Source organism: Mastacembelus armatus, chromosome 20 (genome assembly GCF_900324485.2).
Source record: "Mastacembelus armatus chromosome 20, fMasArm1.2, whole genome shotgun sequence".
NCBI classification, from domain to species: Eukaryota; Metazoa; Chordata; class Actinopteri; order Synbranchiformes; family Mastacembelidae; genus Mastacembelus; species Mastacembelus armatus.
The window spans coordinates 10,075,485-10,097,500 of NC_046652.1; the positions used below are offsets into that span (position 1 = coordinate 10,075,485).

General features: G+C 39.4%; 1 protein-coding gene across 1 annotated transcript in view; it reads left to right on the forward strand.

Annotated features, from left to right (window-relative positions):
* The window catches only part of plxdc2b (plexin domain containing 2b), a 91,009-nt gene that overhangs the window by 28,362 nt on the left and 40,631 nt on the right, over positions 1-22,016 (forward strand). The window contains exons 2-4 of the mRNA XM_026292080.2: positions 4,919-5,136; positions 17,239-17,385; positions 20,806-20,875. Coding sequence (XP_026147865.1) covers positions 4,919-5,136; positions 17,239-17,385; positions 20,806-20,875 — 435 coding nt within the window. The remainder of the gene's footprint in view (positions 1-4,918; positions 5,137-17,238; positions 17,386-20,805; positions 20,876-22,016) is intronic.

The following is a 22,016-nucleotide window of genomic DNA, read 5'->3' on the forward strand; positions in this document are numbered from 1 at the left end:
ATTGCCTCACATCAAGAAGGTTCAGATCCCATTCGACCCTGTGGCCTTTCTGTGTGGAGTTTGCATATTCCCCAATGCCTGTGTGGGTTTTATCCAGGTAATGGGTTTTCGTCCGACTAACTCTTTTCCAAGTGCAGAAGCCACTTTCATGACTTTGACTGAGGTTCCCTTGCTGAGTGCATTTGCTTTTTTTTGTTGTTGTTTTTTTTTTTTTAACAGAAGTTGGTAAATTGACACTGACCTTTATTTTTCATGTCTGAAAAGAACTGAGGTTGTAAACGCTGTAGCTTGTGGAACGCTTCATTGATTGCTGGCTATACCAAGTTCTTAAAAATGTGTGTAAGTGTGTTAGAGTGATAGAGTGCTTCTCCAGACAAATGCTCCCAATGAATCATGGTTAATGAAGAGAAAAAGACATGCTGGATGGGCGAAAAACTGCAATGTTCTCACTCATCATCTGGAGTGATATAGTTAAATTACATTGCCTGTTTTTTTTTTTTATGTAAAAATTTATTCAAACGGTGATTGATTTTTTTTTTTTTTTCTGTGATTTCAAAGCAAAATTTCTCCAGTTCCTGAAACATGATGGGCTTTGGCAATAGTTACATCAGCTTAAGCTGTGTTGACCCTGGCAAGCTGAGCTGCACACACTCAGCACAGAGAGAGATGGCCCTCCAAACTGCTTGGCAGGGTCTGCTGGTAAACGGATAAAGCTGTTTTCATTGGGCACTAAATTAAGCACTCTGACACCCAGAGATAGAAAGGCTAAGAAACTGTAGAAGGATATGACTTAGGCATCTCCTTTCTGCTGAATTGATGACCATCACACACTCTAATATGCACAAATGTAATGAAGCATTCCTCCTCCTCTACTTGCCAGTCATCTGTGGCAGTCTCCCATCAGTCAAAGGGGGACAGAAAGTGGAAAGGAGGATAAAAACAAGCAGAAAGTGAAGGAGTGCAGACAACACCTTTATTCTGCAGTTTTAAGACCTCCTAAATATCATCGAAAGGTTTTAGGTGGAACCAAACTACAATTCCTCCGGTGTTTTTGAATCAGAGGTGTTGACAGGCATGAGTCTGACCAACAAGGCCATTTGACAGAGTCAGGGTGAAGGTATGCAGCAGCTTTCTGAGGCAGTGAAAGAAAAAAAAAAAAACGGAGAAGGTTTCCTTTCACACAAAAGCTTACGAACAGTCTTGCACTAACAAGAAACCTTGTCTTGTCCTAGGGGGCTATTCTAGGTGTCCCTCAGGGGTTTGCCCTCAGTGCACTGCCAAAACACTTAATAAAAGACTGTGGATAATAAGAAAATCCGCTGTCCTGGAATGAGGTGGTGTACACGAAAAATAGACGTGCATGTGCTACTTTAAAGGGTGACTCATTGTGGTGCTCATAGTCCACAGAGAGACGGGAAAAGAGCAACCATTTATTCAAGACCCCTGCGTTTTGGTCATGGTGTATTTTATTTTCTTTGCCAGCTTTCCACCATATATCGAGGAAATGAGAAAGATCCTTTGAAGGCTAAAAATAGATGTTTACGTGCTAGTGGAACAGTATGTACAGAGACCTCCTGGTTGGAGTTTATAACTGCTGCTGACAGGAAGGTTGAACAGGTTACTCTGTATGGATGGATGTGACTAATGACCATTAGGGTGGGCCAGTGTCTTCAGCCCACTGCTGCTCCCTGTCTCTTCTGGCAAGATCTTGCAGCAAGGTCCTCTGCCTTCTTGATGATACAAGATGTTTAGTGATATGTCAACGCTCAGACCTTTGTGTACCTGGTAATGTTGATTAGGAAATGGGCCAGTTCTGCGGTTAATAGCCTGGTGATGCCAGGGCATGTGTAAGGTAGGAATTGAAAGGAGAACAGAGCAGGTGGGAAGCAGAGGCTACATGAGTCTGTGATGAGGGTAATTACAGGTGAGCGAGGTGGGGCAACATGGGTTACTGAATCTCAAGGTGTGTGGGTAGCATCCACCTAGTTAGCAACCTGGGTAGCAAATTCCAACGGGGTCGGCAGAAACGCTGTGTGAGGCAGGAGGCACGGGACAATGACCTCTTTTCTCTCTGAAAGCTGACTGAAAAAGCTTTGGATCCAGATGGGACTAGAGCTTGTCCAGGATAAGCAACAACAGGCACTCCTGGGTGATGTACTTCAGGCTCACCACTCAACAGCTCAGTGTCTATATGTCCTGTGGGTGACTTAATAATGTGGACCCTTCCTTGTTATCGAAATACAGATGCAGTTTGGGGTTGATTGGTGACTCTAAATTCCCTGTAGGTGTGAATGTGAGTGTCTGTGTGTCAGCAATAGACTGGTGATCTGTCCAGGGTGGATCCCATTGTCTCAAGAAAACAAGGCCAATTTCTTGAAATAACAAAATAATTTATCCTGTCATCAGAAGATAATTATGTCTGCTTCATTTGATTACATCTGATTTTAGCCTTCGCTGTTGTGACTGTTTGGAGGATCCATGATCAAACACTAAGTCGAGCCATAAATGTGAGGTTGACCAATAAAGATTGTCCAATATCATGCTGCTTCAGCCAGCGAAGGGTGTCAGTAAGATAACATAAAATAACATTTTTTTACTATGTTGTAAAAGTACAACAATTTTCCATGATTGAAATTACGTTTAATCTTTCATTTTACATGAAATCTTCTGTATGTCATATTGTTTGCTATTAACCCACTGTCAACACCCAACCATACGAGTCTCTTTGCTTCTTGCTTTGCCCATGCTCATTATAAAATGAGTCTGTCGGCTTCCGCTTTGGGTGAATGAACAACTTGAGCTTCTGCACTTGCTCTCAGTGTCTCTCACTCTCCCCCCTAAGAACCACTAGGTTGGGGGCCCAGGAAGGAGAAAGACATGTGAGCGTGAAAGAAAAGAGATGGAGGGAAAAGGAGTGGAAAACACGCTCCGATAGTTAAACCCAATGACCTTTGTCTCATAAAAAACAAAGAAGCAACGTAGACTAATAGTCAACACATCAGCAGTATTTTCTGTCCTGAAACCAAAATAATTTGCATAGTTGTAACAGTATAAAGCCCCTATTTTAAACTTTTGTGTTAGGATCACTGCCATGGAAATGAACTTTATTGCTAATTTTCTTTAACTGCTTAATCGTATTAAGGTCATGAGGAGCAGGGGGTTATCCAAGCATGCTGAGCAACAGCCTGAAGGCAGACTGTATTCTACAGTCTGTCAGAGACAGAAGAGAAACTCTTCCCTTCTGTGTCATCACTCATTCGTACCTGCAGGCAATTTAAGCTCTATAGTCCAGGTGATTTAGGGATAATGTGCATTCTTTGTCTAGTTTAATGTTTATCATACATTATTTCATACATATGTTTAACATGAAATCCTCAGCATCACTGAAATAATCTATATGCTTTAATTTCTTCACTGACGACTGGAAATACCATTGTCAGATCAGTCCTGATATACAGTCTGTTTTCCTCATTAATAGCTCAGTCAGCAGGGGGGTCAAAATAGCTACTTGCATCTAAAATTTGATGTGAGCCAAAAACCTGTGTTGGACATCATGCACTTCTCTCTCTTTCCTCTACACTGTCCTGTCTCAGGTAAAAATGCCAAAAAAAACACTTGAGAAAGGTTCAGTGAACAGACTGAAATCCACAGGAACAGTCATGGGCTATAACAGGAGCAGCTGTTAACCTTATGAACAGTGCGTGTTTTTGTGCTGACCTAAAAGAAACAGCTTCAAGCTGCAAAACACACTTAATTTAGCTTCATTGTGCACTGTGGAATTTTCTTGTAAACAAAGTTACATTCACTGTGACTCGCCAAAGTGTATTGTGCGTATCCTAAAGCTCTAGCAAAGATTAAATACATTTCCAACCACATAAAACATTGGCAACATTTTTAAATCCTCGCCTGTATACATCCATGCTTAATGTCTAGAAGTCTGTATTAACCCTTCAGTATGAACATGTATTGCATCATCCCATTGAATATGACAAACAAAATGGGGACTTAGTTTCCATTTTCAATAGGGTTTTAATCTCAAATTTATAAAACAGCCCTGTAATCTATATCAGCAAAATCTGAAAATGCATCTTTTTCTCCATGTTGTGGTCTGAATAACCAGGCTTTGTCTGTCCCTCTTCCTATCAGATGCTGTGATGCATATTTGTGTGGACGTTGAATAAGCCACTGAACTTAAGATGGGGAAATGCAATGCTGTAACATCATTATGATAATCTGATTACTCACTGATGTGCATTTGAATGGTGATGGGATTGTTTCGGTATATGAAATATAAACTATTTCACTACTCATTTTGACTCAATTGAGTTTAGGAAAGCATCTCTTAAAATGATGCAGCACATTTCCCCTCTGATCTGTCTCAGGCTTGGTTAATCATGTCAGTGTTTACTTAACACACTACCATTTCTCACCTGTCAGCAGCATTTGACTTCAGACTCAGAGATAGGGATGATCGGGTATAACTCTGTGCCCATTGGTCTGTGTGATGGCTGCTAAGTTATTCCTAATGGGCGTCTGTTTCAGGCTGGGAAGATTCATCCTGAAAGCAATGAGAAAAGTCTGTAGAGACAGTGAGTTATGAGGGAGCAGCATAAGATTAATGGCTTGAACAGTTTCTACCTCTGTGATTTGATGACTGCCTTAGCGAAAGCAAAAATATTATCGTGTCATGTAATTATTTTTATTGTGCACCTCACCAGTTTGCAAAACATGGCAGTATATTTTCTTTTTGGATTAACCAGCACAGAGTTGGATTGATTAAAGATAACTGGGTTTGAAATATTTGTTGTAAGTTTGCAACATTTATTTACATGAAATTAGTACTTGATTAGATGACTAGAGTTTTTTAATGCTGTTTCATTTTATCTTTAACCAATGTTTTATTTTCTTCTTTCATCAGAGGTTCCTTACTCATTCGTTCAAGGGCAGGCAGGAGATGAAGATGCAGCCGTGGGCATGAAGCTGTACAGTCATCGGTTGAGGAGATGGGTTCCCCCAAAGCCTCGTAACATGGACACTAACAGGGCCAGTCAGGAGCAGGACCAGGAGCCGGAGGAGCCTGAGGGCTTCCCAGGCCTGCTGTCAGCAGTGGAAGCAGATAACAGCTCCCAGATTGAGGTAGGTGAACAGTCCCATAAAAGTTACTCAGGTGATCTATGATAACTGTATGCTGCAATTATTCTAATTTCTCACAACTGCATCATTTGTCTGGGATTGAAAAGGCTGGTGAGACTCTGCTGCAGTACACAAAATTTCATGCAACATGGCTTCTGAGGTGAAGATCCAGATTTACTCATTTTCACAATATTATTCCAATAAATCTTTAATGTGAAAATAGCGTGTTGTGTTAAATAAATGGTGGGCAGGTTATTTTAATGCTGAGAAAAATGTTGTACAATTACAGTCACATGTTAGTTCAGAACAAATTTTCATGTTAATTTTCCTCAAAGCAAAAATATTCCTGCAAACCATTGGTTACAGATAACATGCAGACATCACTATTTCTAGCGGATTATTGTCTTTCATCAAGGATTTAAAGCAGGTTATAATGAACAAAGTCATGTAATGTATAGGGTGGCTTGGTGATGTGGTGGTTAACACTGAAGCCTTACAGCACAAAATTTTCAGGTTCAAACCCTGTTTAACCCTGGGGTCTTTCTGTGTGGAGTTTGCATGTGTTCTCTGTCTGCATTGGTTTCCTCCAGGTGCTCACGTTCCCTCACACAGTTCAAAGTCATACAGGTTGGGGTGTAGGTTAATTGCTGACTATGTGTCAGCCCTGTGATAGACTGGGGATCTGTCCAGGATGTACCCCGCCTCTCACCCAGTGTCAGTGGGATTGGCTCTAGCTCCCCTGTGACCCTGGAAGGATAAGCAGTAGATGATGAATGAAAGGATGAGTGTATGTGACATATAATTTTATATGGGATAATTTGTTGATGTATAGTGTAGTGCAAATTAGGTGAAAAAGTATTTCCTAAATCTGATCACTGTGATTGATAACGCCAAGATTTTTATGCCACAGCCTTAATTTATACCATTGTTGTTGCAGTTCCAGCAGGTGGGTGGTGCACACAACAATACTTACGGTCTAGTAAAGTATCCAGCTAATATAAATCAAATCAATCAAAAGTCCTCTGTTGAGACTGGAACCTAAAAATAGGCTTTGGTCAGTTCCCTAGAGCAATTATAAATGTCTCTAGAAGAATAGATGTTTGCTAATGAAAAAGAAGACTCTGAGGTGCCTTTGAGGATTAATATTTTTCATCAAATTAAGCTCAGCCTTTAGGTGTCCGTTTACCTTTTGTGTGTGACTTGATCCTCTTAAAATTGACCTTGGAGAGACCAAAACAGGAAATTAGCATGGCTTCCTACACTTTAAAGGGTTCAGTAGACCTGCAGCAGTTTAATGCTTGGGATCCTGTCTGCCAAGCCTGTCTGTGTGTCTATGTAAATGAAAGGCAATGCCCATGACCATTGTTATGGCACCTTGTCAACACGCAGCATCGATGCGTTCAGGCGTCATGATGTCATGACAAGCTGCTTGAGTTTCGACAGCTCGTTAAGTTTTTCTGTGGCTTCTAATCATCTGAGGTTCACGGCCTCTCTCAGCGAGGAGCGAGGTACTGTAGCTTTGATCGTCATCAATAAACACACACACACAAAACACTTCATATGTCAAACGCAGATATACGGACACATTAAGACACGCTTAAAGTACTGCATAAACACATGCGCACACACTTGCATGCGCATGTGCATACCATCACACACACACACACTCACACAAACATTTCCTCCCTCGCTGTTTTCGCTCTCTGATGGTAATTTGTTGTTGCCAAATGGAAAAGGTCCTTGCTCAAACACCCTGTCATTCCCCCTGTCACTACCCAACACTGACACAAAACACACACTGCAGCACTTTATTGACATAAGCAAAGTTGTGTATTCAAAGGTCAGTCACTAAGCTTGAAATCTTCCAAAGGATTTAAAGTCTGTCTTTTCTGCTGTGAAGGTGCTTTAACTGAGGAAAGAAGGAGGAACAGTGGGTCCTGTCACTGAAAAAAAACTATCCTTAGATAGAGTCAGACAGAGTCATATATTATCAATATGTGATGGGAACCACATTCCAAAAGCTGTTGTCTACTTTAATTAGTGATTTGTACCCAAATTTTCTGTCAGGACAAATGTGAAACCTGTAGTCTGTGCAACAATTCATCATCATACAACCTTACTGAATTCCAGTCTGTTGATATTATTTCCTGTGGAGAAAATGTTCCTCCCTCCATGTGATTGTATGTTCATGCAAAAGTGAGCAAAACCTGTCTTGGTTCAAAGGAATAATTTAGCATTTTAGAAAACACACTCATATGCATTCTTGCCAAAAGTTAGGTGGTAAAGTTTTAAGCACTTTTATGTCTGAACGGTAAATTTAAAGGTTTAAAGGCTGAGGGAAACAGCTAGCCTGTTTTGGTCCAAAGGTTACAAAATTATTCCACATCTCCTCTAAAGTTCACTAAGTAAGATGTTATTTGTCATTCAGCTTCAATTTATGCAAAATTAAAACATCAGATAAAGCAATTAGATGTTAAATGATTCCTTTGAAATAACATAACATCTGTTTTGCCAGTTAGAATAAAAAAAAACAGAAGTATAGGTATATAATTCTTTTAGTGTTGTGATTTTGCATAAATCAGGTTTCAGCTTTTACTGAAGAAATCTGTCCTCCTTTACCGTCTTCACTTTGAGGTCAGTCTGGACTGTCAGTCTTGTTTGGCCTGGCTGGTGCCGTAACATGAGTTTCTAACAAGAGATTCATCTCACCTTGACATGTAGGTTTATAACAGTGGCCTTAACAGCAGACTGTCTGACGCCCGGCACGACTGTGACTCACAGTATCAGCTCTCTGGCTCATTAACCCAGATTAAACAGACTCTTGGTGAAAGGTGTTTTCAGGTCACTGTGAGGTAGAATAAGGCTGGAACAAACTGTTGGAACAAGTCTGATGACTAAAAAAAAAAAAACACTCTTCAGTCTCTTGACCTAAATGAAAGTCTTTTTCCTGGGGCCAGTAAACACACTCCACAACATTATAGATTTTGCGTAACTAGAATTTTTCCCCACCAGCCTGTCATATCTAACTGCAGTAAGAACAAATCACTGTCTCTCTTATCTGAACAGCAAAGTCCAGTAAGTCCACAGCCTTCAAAATGGACATCAAAGGATACAGTAACCCTCATGAGTTACATGATAAAAGACAAAACAATGATTTAGTAACATATGTACATTCATATATAGTCTACTCAGAGTGTGTGTCACTGAATTTGAACCAGGTCTTATCACCATCTTTTATTTATCAAGGTGAAGTTTGTGCTATCCAGACATCCTATCAGTAGTTACTTGTGGCTTGTGGCTGTAAACAGTTTTGTTGTTTATCTTTCACAGTGGTGATACATATTTTTATTTTTAACTTGTCATTTAAAATGTGAATATCCATCCATTATCCACCGCTTATCCTTCAGGGGCACAGGGACACTGAAGCCAATCCCAGCTGACGCTGGGTGAGAGGTGGGGTACACCCTGGACGGATCACCAGTCTATCACAGGGCTCACACATGGAGACAGACAAACACACACACATTCACACCTACAAGCAATTTGGAGTCACCAATTAAACTAACTCCAGCCTGCATGTGTTTGGACTGTGGGAGGAAATCAGAGTACATGAAGAAAATAAATGGGTTTTGAACCTGAAGCCTTCTTGCTGTGATGACCACTATTCAATTCAATTCAATTCAGTTTATTTGTATAGTGCCAAATCACAATACAAATCATCTCAAGGCACTTTACAAAAGAAACCCCCCAAAAAACCCAACACATGCCTTATGAGCAAGCACTTGGTGACAGTGGAGAGGAAAACTCCCTTTAATGGAAGAAGAAACCTCCAGCAGAACCAGGCTCAGTTTGGGCGGCCATCTAGCTCGACCGGCTGGGGTGAGTGGATAGAGGAGGGAGAAAACATTGCCTGTAAAATGTGAATCTGTGAAGCGTAATGTAACATTTATATTTGTCTGGTGTTTTGATTGCATAAGCATGGGGAGGTTGAGAAAGAGGTATGACAATATAAGTCTCCCCAACCTGGGCGTTGTGTGACAGGGTTTTAGCTTCTATGGGTTTTTCATCCAAAAGCGAATAAGCCATTCTGCTTCTCAGCCCTTTGCACACTACAGATCCGTATTCATTTTGATGAAATCACTGGACCAGCTGAGGTGCAGAAGCAGAGGGCACATTCATGGTAGATTTAATGCCTTACTGGTACTATTTATCTTGTTATTGTTGAAAATGAAATGATTTTCTGAAGTTGTAAAATGCAGTCTGGTAGCATTAGAAATGTCTGTGCAGTTTTGGTATCTGATAGGCCTTTAAATTTATGGGTGTGTTACTGAAACTGGGCCTCCTGGATTATATTTTGTCTTTCATCACTGGTACTCCCACACAAGTGCAGGCCCTTGCAGTTATTTAACAAAGTGCTATTTTGAGTGTCAACAACTGCTCAGTCTGAGAAATGACCTGCATAACAAGCAAGCCAACCTGAGTCAGGACCTCGGGTTTGAGAAGCTCAATTTTTCAGGTTGCTTACAGCTGTCAGGTGGCAACACTTTTAAGTCCTGGTATTTATGAGGGGCATTAACAACTCAACAAACACACTTGGAGGGTAAATCATAAAGAACTTTTTCTATAATCCTGTATTATCCTGCAGCACGACAAGTGAAGCTGTGAGAGAGATAAAACTCCTCATGTTCCCACTGAAATGTGTACATTTTGATTGTCTTGCCTGCTGTTCGTATCTACAGCTAAGTACAACCTGCCCTTATAACTTAATGGGTGTAAGACATGGCAGTATATTGGTGTTTGGGGTGTGTCCTTGTGATGTGTAGTAATAAGATTGTGGTTTATGGTGGAGAATTTTTTATGGGATATCTGGATCTTTACAGCTCAGGAGGTTCTTTAGGGATTGCATGCTTCACTGAATTCACTGTTTATTTGTGTATTTCTTAAGGGAGAGGATTCACACAGTGAGGCAGCAAGCTGCTCAGTTTGCTAATTTTCTTAACTTCATTCCCAGTGCTACCTTTACCCTTACCACGCTCTGCATTCAAAACCTGCAATGAATGAAAAACTGTTTTTTGGTTTTTTTTTCTTATTGTGTTTATGTTTGTCAGGTTTATTAAAGGTTTCCCAGTGTATATACTGTATTTGTTTGCAGAATGATACTTACTGCCTTTATGTTGCTCAGAGTTTTAACTCTGTAATGTTATATCATTTGAGGCAGGCGAGTGATGCTCGCGAGATGAACCCATGGTTGTTTGAATTTCACTCTGCTTCAGTCTTTAACCTTCCGACTGAGCATCATCTCGTGTTAGACATGTAACCTTTTTTTCACCGAGCCGACTTTGTGTTTGGCAGTAATTTCTTCAGATAAACAAAACAGCGCAGGTAGTAACTTTGTAAATATAGTGTGTAGTGCGTTTTGTGTACGTGTGTGTCCCTGAGCATCACTTTAAAGTACCAGACACACACGCTCTGTCTGAACCCATCAGGCAGTTGCAAATGTAATTCAGGAGCTCTAAAACCACCGAATAGAGGAAAGTTTGAAATGTGTGAGTGCCTAGATTTACTTTACGCTGCTTATTTACTTTAGTCTCTGTGTGTTTTCATTGTTTCTGAAACATTTCTACACTGGCACATGTTTTATTTGTCCAACTCAAAACCCTCCTGATCATAGTTCTTACTTCTTCAAGATTCATCTCCATCTTTTTGGAGCAATTTATTTTCCATCTATAATAAGTTTGCTTCACTCCAGCTATCATGGCAGAGGCCTGCTTACTACTGCGAGAACCAAGACCACATCCAATTACATTACAATTAGTCTAATGATTGTGAATTACTTGTTTGCCTGGTTGTCTACAGAATGTTTTAATGTTGGTGCAGGAGGAGTAAACTGGACTTTATTTGTACGAATCAGTATTTGAGAGATGTAAACAAACTATTTTTGCTACTTTACATAAGAACATTATATTGCTATTCTTTTTTGATAGTTGATCATACTAGTCCTGGTTGACCGTTGTTTGCATTTGGTCTATTTAGATGCGGTTGGATGGTCAGATTGAATCTCTTTTCTGAAAGTGAATCTGTGCACGTCAGGTTTGGGTTTGTCTTCAACAGGTCTGTTTCAGATTGGGCCAAGCATTTAAGATTCCTGCAGACTTTTAGTTCAGAGTATCAACAATAGTGTTGTTGAAAGAAACCTGAAACAGTCTTGTGCTGCACAGACCACTATATTCACATTGTTGTGTTTCATCACCAATGCCACCAAGTTGTCACAACTGGAGCGGAGCAATGAATAATGGATCACAGACATTATCAGCTGATGAAGAGCTGCACACATGAGAAATGGTGTCCTTTTAATGTTTTTGCAAACAGGCTGCAGTCTGATTTATCTGTGTACTCTGATGTGTGTGTGTGTGTGTGTGTGTGTAGGGACATGTGAGTATGTGCATTGCTGTCTGACAAGAAGCTTAATCCCAGCATATTGGGCCATTTTATTCAAAGCTCAAGTCCTCCATGTGCATACATGGCATTTTATTTTCACAGGAGCAAAGACTTTGTTGCAGTTGAAGAGATTATAGTTTTTAATGCTTTTACTTTTATTTCCTGATGAGCATTAGTGAATAATGGCCAGGACTCGCTTAGCAATAGCAGCTTGAAGAAACATTTCAAAACATCTTTATTCCCTTTGGGTGAAACATCCAGAATAAGCTCATAAATGTGAAGCAATGAATGATTTTATTCAGAGTTTCTCCAGTATTTAGAAGACATTCAGAAGCAAATACATGTTGCCAGAAGATATTCAGGACTCAGTATAATGCAATATTGATGTGGTGCACAGGAATGGGAATGAATCTGGGACGTATTTGTACATTGAGTGAATCTTTTCTACAGTTTGTTTTTGGACTCAAACCACAAAATGGTCCATTATCAACACCAATGTTTTGCTCCTTCCTCAGTAGCTGCCTCTGCTGTTTATGATCCACCAATGAAAATGCACCACTGGTTTGCTTTGAAAACTGTTCCCCTCTCACTTCAGTCATTTGTCATGTGTCCATATACAGTAGATTGGCACATTTGATTTGATAAATTATTTTTTTAATAACATTTTTGCTTACCTGGCCATGTCCAATAATAACAAAGTGAAAATATATTTTTATTTTATTTTATTTTATAATGAAAATTATTTAAAAACAAAAACTGAAATGTCTGTTACACACACATTCAGACCCTTAATACTTTGGGAGAGACCCTTTAGCTGCAGTTCATTTTGGATAAGTCTTTAAAACTCAGTCAGACTGGACGTGTCTGTGACCTGCCATCATCAGGTCTTTCCACACACTTTCTGGAATTTGGATAAGTCGGTGATTGGTCCTGAATCCACTTCAGTGTTGTCTTAGCTGAATGTTTCAAGTCATTGTTGTGCTGAAACCTGAAGGATTACTTTAGTCTCAGCTCACATGCACTCTGGACCTCTCTGCATGTGCCTGCAGCCCTCCTTCTTTCACCTTTAACAAATCTCTCTGTCCTTGCTGCTGAGATTCACCTCCATAGCATGATGCTGCTAACACCAAGCTTCACTGTAGGGATGGTATTACCCTGGTGATGAGCAGTGACGGGTGTTCACCAGACATAATACAGCGCTTAAAGTTCTGTCCAAAGAGCCTGATCTTTGTCTCAGAAGAATATTTTCCTCATGCTCTAGGAGTCTTTTAAGTGCTCTTTGACAAATTTCACATATGTTGCCATTGGTCTTTTACTCAAAGTGTCTTCTATCCAGCCATAAACACCTGACTGAAATATGATGTGGTCATCTTTCCATCATGTTCTCCCATCTCTGCAAAAGGCTTCTGAAACTCTGTTAGAATGAACATTTGGCTGCTTATGGCTGACCAAAAGTCAAAGTCAATTTCACTGTAGTCCTTGGAGCACTCACAGATTTAGAAATTGTTCAATACCTTTGTTTGACCTATGGCTTGACACAATTTTGTCACAGAGGTGTATAGAGAGTTCCTTGGACTTTATGGATTAGTTTTTGTCATGACATGAAATGTGAATTGTGAGACTTTAAATACATAGTGTGTGCCTTAAAATTGGTCTTAGGGGCTTTGTGTGCCCGTGCGCGTGCACGTGTGCGTGTGCATGTGTGAGTGACTGTTGGTTTGGCCATGCTCCTTGTACTCTGTTTGGTGTGCTCACAGCTTCATGTCCATCTACACCCAGCTGGACGGTATCTTGCCCATCTTCCCCTCTTCCCCTTGAGGGGAAGAACTGCTAGCTGGCCCCTCACACCTCTGAGGAGCTGGATCCAGCCTTCGAGTTACTGTGGGGGATGATGGGGGACATACAGGGGCCTTAGCTCATGTAATCAGATTTGTTAAATGTAAGCACACAGCTTCTGTCAGAATTGGCTATTTGCTGTCAACAATGCCAGTAACATGATTTTCAGGTCACATGCAGAATGTTTAGAATTAGAAAGAATGCTTGTATATCATAGCTTATGACGCGTAATTATCGTGCATGAACCGGTGTCAGTTCAGTGTTCCTGGAGCGCACTTGATACTACAGTTCAGTGTTCCTGGAGCGCACCTGATACTACAGTTCAGTGTTCCTGGAGCGCACCTGATACTACAGTTCAGTTCAGAAGCCTCCCTCACATCTAGAAGCTACAAACAAACAAGAAAAAAAGAGATCTTATGAGAAATATGAGACCCCCAAAATAAGTCACAGTGTATTTCAAACTCTGCTTGTATCTCCCTCGATCTTGTGCTGATTACCAGGAAACTTTGCAGCGTTGCGTTAGTGCCTCACTCCTTTCACAAGTGCCCTTGTTTTCTATTCTGAAAGTAATATGCTGACTAAGGCTGCCTGGAGGGGCCTTTTCTTTCCTGACATACTTTGTCTGCACTTTAAGCTGTGATGAAAGGCTTCTGGCTATGTTTGTTTAAATCTACAAATTAATCAGAAGTAAAACCACCTACATGGCTGAACTCCATTTGGAATTTTGATATTTATCAATCCCCCAGAGGCTCCCCTAAGCCTGAAACATTATCTCTCTGTCTTATATCCCACGTTGAATATTGAGTAGAGGTATTAGATTATAGCTCCCCAAGGGAAATATGAATCCTTGAAGCAAAACGAAATGAACAGAGAAAGATTGTGTTTTAATTAATGTTTGTCTCATGGCCTTTTGACAACCAAAGCACAGTAGCTGAGAGTAATACCACCTTTATATCAAAGTATCCACAGAGCTTCTGTGAGTTCCCACTAGTCAGATCACTGTCAGATGTAGTGTACACTTCCCCATCCAGAAAAACATTAGCTTTAACAATGTTGTAGATGAAAAAAAAAACACAGCTGTGAGGTGTCTCATTAGCCCAGAGCGAAGCAGACAAGCAATAGGAGGCCCACAATACAAGCGTTCTTTCTAATTCTGTACAGGAAACTGTGAAAGCAGACAGGCCTCTCCCACATGGCATATAAAAAGTCCATGAGTGTTTCAGTTCTAAAAGGAAATCCTGAGTTTGCAGTCTGGTCCAAGCTGTTTAAGAGTGGAAGAAGTTGATTGGCTTCTTGGGGTTTTTTTTAATTAACTAAAACAACACTTTATGTGCTGATTGTGCTCGAATAAAAAACATATAGTTGAATGAGAAGACAAAAACAATGCACATACACACACCACGCATTGTCATGTAATATGATCTAGCAGGTAATTTGTCCTGCAGTAAAATTAAACACTGCTTTTATTTTTATTGATTTTCTGCACTGAGTGTTTAAATTCTCTATTGGTGCATAGGTTTACGTTGTTAAAGATTGATTACAAATTGTACCTTACACTGCATTAGGCACATCTAATTTTGATTGATTCATAGTAGTCGAACAAAGAGAGACATGATGTTTCTTTAGAAACATGTTTGTATTTACACTGTACAAAGTATAATAAGAGCACAGGCTTTTACAGTGTCATTCACAAAGCAACAACAATATCCGTCCTCTCCTTCGAGCTGTAGTTCACTCTTTTAAATAATGTTTAATGGGGCTACACTGCTTCATAGTCTTAATATTGGAACCAGTATTAAACTCTCAAAGGCAGAGATGTTCATGAGTTAAGTCTGAACAGGAGCGATTCTATGATTCTATCTTTAAGGGGCCTCAGCCCCGCAGTAAGTGACAGCAATAGCAGATGGGGCTGCTAGGTATAAAGACCTTTTATAATAGGCCCACGTTAACAAAAAATTCTAATTGAACAAGGATCTATGATGATAAGTGGATGGATCTTTTTCATGGGGTCCTTCCCTATCTACCCATATGGACGAACTGCACTGGCATTGAAACCCCTGTTAAATCTGTCATTTCTGTGCCTTATATGACATATAAAGTATAACACTTCTAAATAATGGTTAAGAGTGAACAATCACAGACTTCAATAATATACAATTGTTTTAGAAAGGACCCTTTCTAAATGTTTGTTGATGTAAGTTGAGAGGATTAAGTCATAATGACTTGAACTGTCCAAACTAAGTAAAACTTATCAACTTTAACATGATTCGTATGTGTTTGTCTCTGGGTGGTGATACACCTGGTTCTTCTAGATCTTGCTCTTTCTCTTTGTCCTCTCCCTCTCCCTCCTTCTCTCTCCCTCTGCGTACTGACAATCACATAGAAACTTATTGTAATCAAACAGAAAATACTCTTTCAATAAATAAATCAAACAAACACAGTAGACCTATTTATGAGTTAAATAAATGCAAATGTTGGGGAGAAATTCTGTGTAATAATATGTAAACACACTGTTTATGTAATGTTAGTACTTCACAACACCTGACCATCAATCCACATTTTCACCTGGTTCATATTCCTCTTTCTCCTTTTCTCTGTCTCCATCTTCGTCTCTTTGTGCTGTCATCGAAAAAAGCAATGGTAACAACCAAACAGAGAATTTATCATTGCTGCTCAATACACTGGGGTTATGTTATAATAGGCTGTCTTACTATCTCGCCTGTCTGTTTTCTTGTAAAAATAAATAAACATATGTCTGTTTATGGGGGAGAAAAGACATTTCTAAAGGATCATGGTTTGTTTTTAGAATATTTCAATACACTATCCATACATGTAGGATACTGTTGATAGGCTTTCATCAATAACGCGGTGGAGATAATTCATTTTGTTCAAATCAGTAGCCTACTGTATATCAAGTAGCAAAGTAGTGCCTCAGTTTAATCTATGGACAAAGCAAAGTGCTCATATTTTGCTTACATGAAGTTAAATAAGCAAAACAGTATAAACTCGCCCATGAGTCTGAAGTCTTTAAATGTGAGTCCAATCAAGTCTGAATTTTCTAAATTGCGCAACTGAATATGTCTATTCGAGGAGCATTTCCTCCTTTTAAATTCTATTCTGTGTATAAATCAATAGTTTAATTTTAGTGGGTTACTGTGTCCTTCTGAGCTGCCACAGACCATCTAACATTTTGCTTGTTTAGTTCTGTGATTTGCTAATAAATATGGATACTGGTGCTCAACTGCACAACTAGGGAATACAGTCCCTCAAGTTTACCTTTAATTAGTATGTTAAGCAAAGTTAAGGCAGGGCCACAGGCATGGAGAGGGTTATTGTTAACAAAGTAAGGCAGTTCAATCCAAGGTACAAAAGGAGCCAAGGCAAGGTCCAAAACTCCAGGCAATGGTCCATAATGCAATGAGAGCCAAACATCAAGCATATAAAAACACTGGAAACCAATGGGCTTGTCTGGGCAGATTTGACTTGAGAGATGTAGATTCTGCTATGAATTCTTATGCTCCCAGGAAGGTACTGACAAACGGCAACAGACTTGATGACCATGGAGATGGAGAACAGTCACACAAAGCAGGGCACTAGCGTCCCGCTTCAGTGGGAGGTCTTTGGTTAACAACAAGACTTATTGACCAGGGAAATACTGTGGAACATGCATCTGGAGCTTTTTAGCCTGTCCGGGGTGACAAGATGAGGAGAGAGGTGCAGGCCATAGTCCTCTTCTGCTGGCAGTGTCAAAAACATGTCATGTCATGACATGTCACCAACTGGAACACCCATCTCTACTCACAGGATGCATTTTGTTTTGTCTTTCGACAGGAGGATACAGATCACAACTACTACATATCAAAAACATATGGCCCGTCAGATCCGATGAGCAAGGACTTATGGGTAAATATCGACCAGATGAACAAGGAGAAAGTGAAGATTCATGGTATTCTGTCCAACACGCACAGACAAGCAGCGGTAAGTCAACCAATGACATTGGGGAGATTTACTTGATTAACAAAGAAAGTTTTTAAACTGGTGACTTGGTTTTTGACTTGGTGTCTTGACATACTTAAATGTTTCCTTTCCTTTCACAAAAAGCTCAAATTGCCTAGTTTTATAAAATCTAGAAAATCAGCTAGTAATTTTCTAAAATCATTAAACATGCAGCTATTATTTATTTCAAGTTTGACTACTACATACAAGACTTGGCAGTCTCAGTGTATGCACATTTGATGTTTCATGTTTCACCATCATACTTGTGTAAGTTACTTATCAAACCATATATTGTATATGTGGTTTTATTCATATACAATCTATGCTCCCAACTAGTTCTGCTCCTTCATGGTAAACTCCAATTTAAGGTGAGCACAGAGAAATGTTCTCCCATCTTGCTTGCTATACATTATTCCACACAGTGAAAGTAAAGAAGTCACAATAAAAAAAAAATGTTTAATGGAACAGGCCCTTTAAAGTGATGCTTCTGCCGCATCATATTACCCAACACTTGCTGGGAAAAATCCATTGTCTGCCTACAGTCAAGGTTTTATTTGTTCCAAGTGCTCCAACCCAAAAACAATCTACGTGTGGGCTCCAACACAAGAAAGAAAGCCAAAACTAAAAGCAAAATTAATAAGACATGCATAGTATTTTCTCTTGCTGCATCTGATTCATGTATATGTTTGTCAGGACGCTCTTATACAACCAATATCATGCTTGACAGATTTGTGTATAGTACATTTGTGTCTTCTACCATTAAATGGTTGGGATGAAAAAATAGTGAAGTATCCCTTTAAGCTTTTAAACATTTCATTTTAAAAGCTTCTCTGCAGTGAAGTTTAAAAGCGCCCCTCCTTCCACCTCAGCACAAGCAGGTGACCCATGTGTGGTGCATACTGATGAAGTCACAAAAGGCAGCAGTAGACTGACTGGAGAGACAGAGCAGCTTGGCAGCAGGGCATTCAGACTTTGAATAAAAAGAAAAAGCACCCAGGGTGAACAATAGCCAGAGAGGAGATAGAATAGAGGCCCACATTGTGCATTCTGCTCCTCTACCTTCAGTCATGTAATGATGGATTGGACCATACAATCTGAGGCAGGCTATTCTTTTTAGCAACACAACGTCCTGCCTAAGAAGCAATGGTTTTCTTCCAAATAATATAGGAGGGATGTGGGAGGTTTCTCTGATTTTGGCTTAGTCTGAAAAATCAATAAGTGAATTTCCCAATTCAATGACCAGTTAAGCAATTCAGAGTCAAAAGAAGAAATATAAATCCTGTGTGGATAATTTAAATGTGAGATTGCAGTGCAATAAAAAGTGAAACGCATCTGTGCTGAAATTCATCTGCCATGTCAGAAGACTAACATTTCAAACAGATAGAGATTATTGTGATGGCAGAGACAGTCCTGAAAAACTGCATAAATCTGAGTGCTGGAACGGGATTGGAGAAAGTCTCCATGCTTCCTGGCACTGCTTCCTTTGGCCCTGACACTGAATGAAATTTGCCAATAAGATTGTAAAACAAGACACAGCTGCAGAGGTCAGCATCATTACAGACTTGTTAAACTCTGGATCAGCTACATAGAATGTAGGATTGTCTATAGCTTGCCACAGGATTACACCCTGTGGTATAATCTAGGATAATACATAATAGCTGCATGTTTACTGACTACTTGTTCATCTGCATGACATTTTCTGGCAGTGGTATGATATGATTGTAGAGTATTCAGTGCAGAGACAAAAGTAATAGATACATAAACCATCACTTTTGTAATGTACATGAGCAGTTGGTTGATCTTTTGGGCCAACAGTAATTTTATAAGACTACTGTTTCTTTCAGGCTCTTTTATTATGTATCTGTGTAATTGTAAATAGCATTTCTGCCCACAAAAGATAAAGGAAATACACGAAGAATTAGTGTTTCTTTATATCTCCAAAACAAAGAGTAAAATCAATAAAGTTTATAACAAAAATTAAGAATACAACACAATATATGAAGAAAAATAACATCAAGACTTTAAGAATCAAGCAATGATAGTAATTATTAAGTAAAAAGTTATGAAAAAAAAGTCCAGTTTTAACATATCTCGCTATTTTGATGTAGTAAATAACATAACTTTGACTATTTATCTTATAATTTAGCTTTTCTACAGTAGTGACTCTACGAGGCCGGCCTTTGAGTTAAACATCAGAACAAAAACAGTAACAGCGTCAGCGCCAATGTGCTGACTTTTAACAGTTATCATTTTTTTAATCATTTTACATGTTACTATGGGTTGTAATAGGCCACTCATACATTATACACCTGTACGTAGGTTATTTACAGAGGAGGCCAGTTTCATTTTGGTCATAAACCACAATATTAGACATGATGACGGCACTAGATGGAAACAACTAAAGCTAAAATGGCAATAAAAATACTCACAGTTCAGTGTTTTTACCTGAAAATGATGTGATGAAAGTCAGAATGACTCGGTAAAAAGACTTTTGACTTTTGATAAATTTTCAAGTCCCCCTATTTTAAGATGGTGTTTAAACCCTTAAAATAAATGTTTTATAATAACAGATATAATGTTGTTATAAGTGGATATATGAACATGTTTAGTGTTTATTAATGTACAACTCTTACAAACACTTAGAATGTCTACAAAGACATATTTTCTATGCTGCCATTCATTTTCTACATTATGAGCACTCACAAGACAACATAATAAACACGTATCTACATGACAGTGTTAAAAAACCCCAGTATGTCATTATGTGCCTATTTTTAATGTTGTCCTTTCAAATATTGCAGCTTTTTTTCCTTTCCTGGGCAGAAATGGGTCTGTACAATATATATCTACATATTAAATATAAATACATATTTATTCATCCTTGAATTCCTACAGAAGTGCTGCTATTGTTTGGCTCAGGGATAATTATCATTCATGTAGTGTTGCATATTTTAATAGAGACAGAAAGACAAAAAAATTAACATTTCTCGTCTACTGGATGTAATGAAGGTCTGATATTATTTATGTATTTCCTGTGTTTTATTTTAATATTGTATTCATGCCCTCAATATACAGATTGTTGCTGGTTATTGTCAACAGTATGTTTCAGTGCCCTGACTGTTTAATGCCTGCCTGTAAAATAAATGTCCTTTGGGATTATAATACAGTTGAAGATGGCACTCTTAAAAATGTTTATTTTAAATTTCTGCTCTGAAACAGCCTGTGGTTGCCCCATAAAGCTGAGCAGATATAGCTCACCGAGCACCTCTGTGTTTTCTTTCCACATTTACTTCCTGCTCTGAATTCTCTTGTTTTGAAGATGAAAACAGTCTCTACTCTGATCCTCCTCCTACCTCTGTTTTTCTGATGGGGGTCATCTGTGTGTGTTTTTTTTCCCCCCAGAGAGTTAATCTGTCCTTCGATTTCCCTTTTTATGGACATTTCCTGCGTGAAATCACTGTGGCAACTGGTGGTAAGTGAACGCTGTTCTTGGGCTCAGCTCTCTCAATAACAGTTATTAGTGTTATTATTGGATATACTCTTCGTGTTTGACATATTAGACTATACACAGACATTTTTATTGCTGTGGGGTTTAGAAAGGACTGTGGTAAGATTTAAAAAATAAGTCTGGAGTACAGAGGTATTCATGAACTGGAGAGGAAAAAGATGATACTTATCTGTACACATATTTGTGCGTGTGGTATGATTTTGTTACATGGTGTAATAAGATATTTCACCTCTGAATATTGGAAAGGACCAACAAAAAAAAGTGTTGTTTTAGAAGTCATTTCTGGGAAACTGAATCAGAAGCTCCAGAGTCAAAAGGCCTCTGGCACAAACCACAGTACAAAACCATTAACAACACTCTGCCAGCAAATCAGTCAGCCTGATATATGACCATTCACAGCTCTCACCTCTGCAGGATAGTCTGCTAGACTGGAGGATAAAAAAACAAACCACTCCGCTCAGCACACCGCTCAGATAAACGCTCAGCACCACCAGCTCCACACCAGACTAAACTGGAAGAGAATCCAGACCAATGGGTTTGGACTGAAAACAGCAGCCCTTGTGCCAAGTGGTGTAGCACACTCTGAGAGATATGGATAAGGAGGTGGGGGTGTCAAGATATGTATGTGTGGGTTAGACACGTGACTCAGCAGATGTGTTTGCCAGAGTGTGCAAAACAATTTTCCACTTGAGTCTTGACGATGAAACCACAACATCCCAACCAACTATTATCACATCAAACAGTAAAGCCCTGCTCTTACCCAACTATTCCATTTGTTTGCCACTGGGATAATAAAGAAATGATCTGTCATGTCTCTTATCATCATTATCACCCATGTCTTATTTTCCCACTTGATCTTCAATCAGTGGGAATGTTGAGTTGACTTTTAGGAACTTTCGGGATGATGGTGAGAAGGAATGGTCGTGTGCTGACACGACTAACACAGAGGAGGTAATGTGAATTGCATTCCTTCAGACAAAGACGGCGGCTACTGCTTATTGCACGCCTCTGGGGCTAAACGCCCTGCTGATATTCCTGTATTTCAGGACATCAACAATTATCTTTCTTTCCTTTCCCAAAACTCTGCAGCAAAAGATCATCTCTT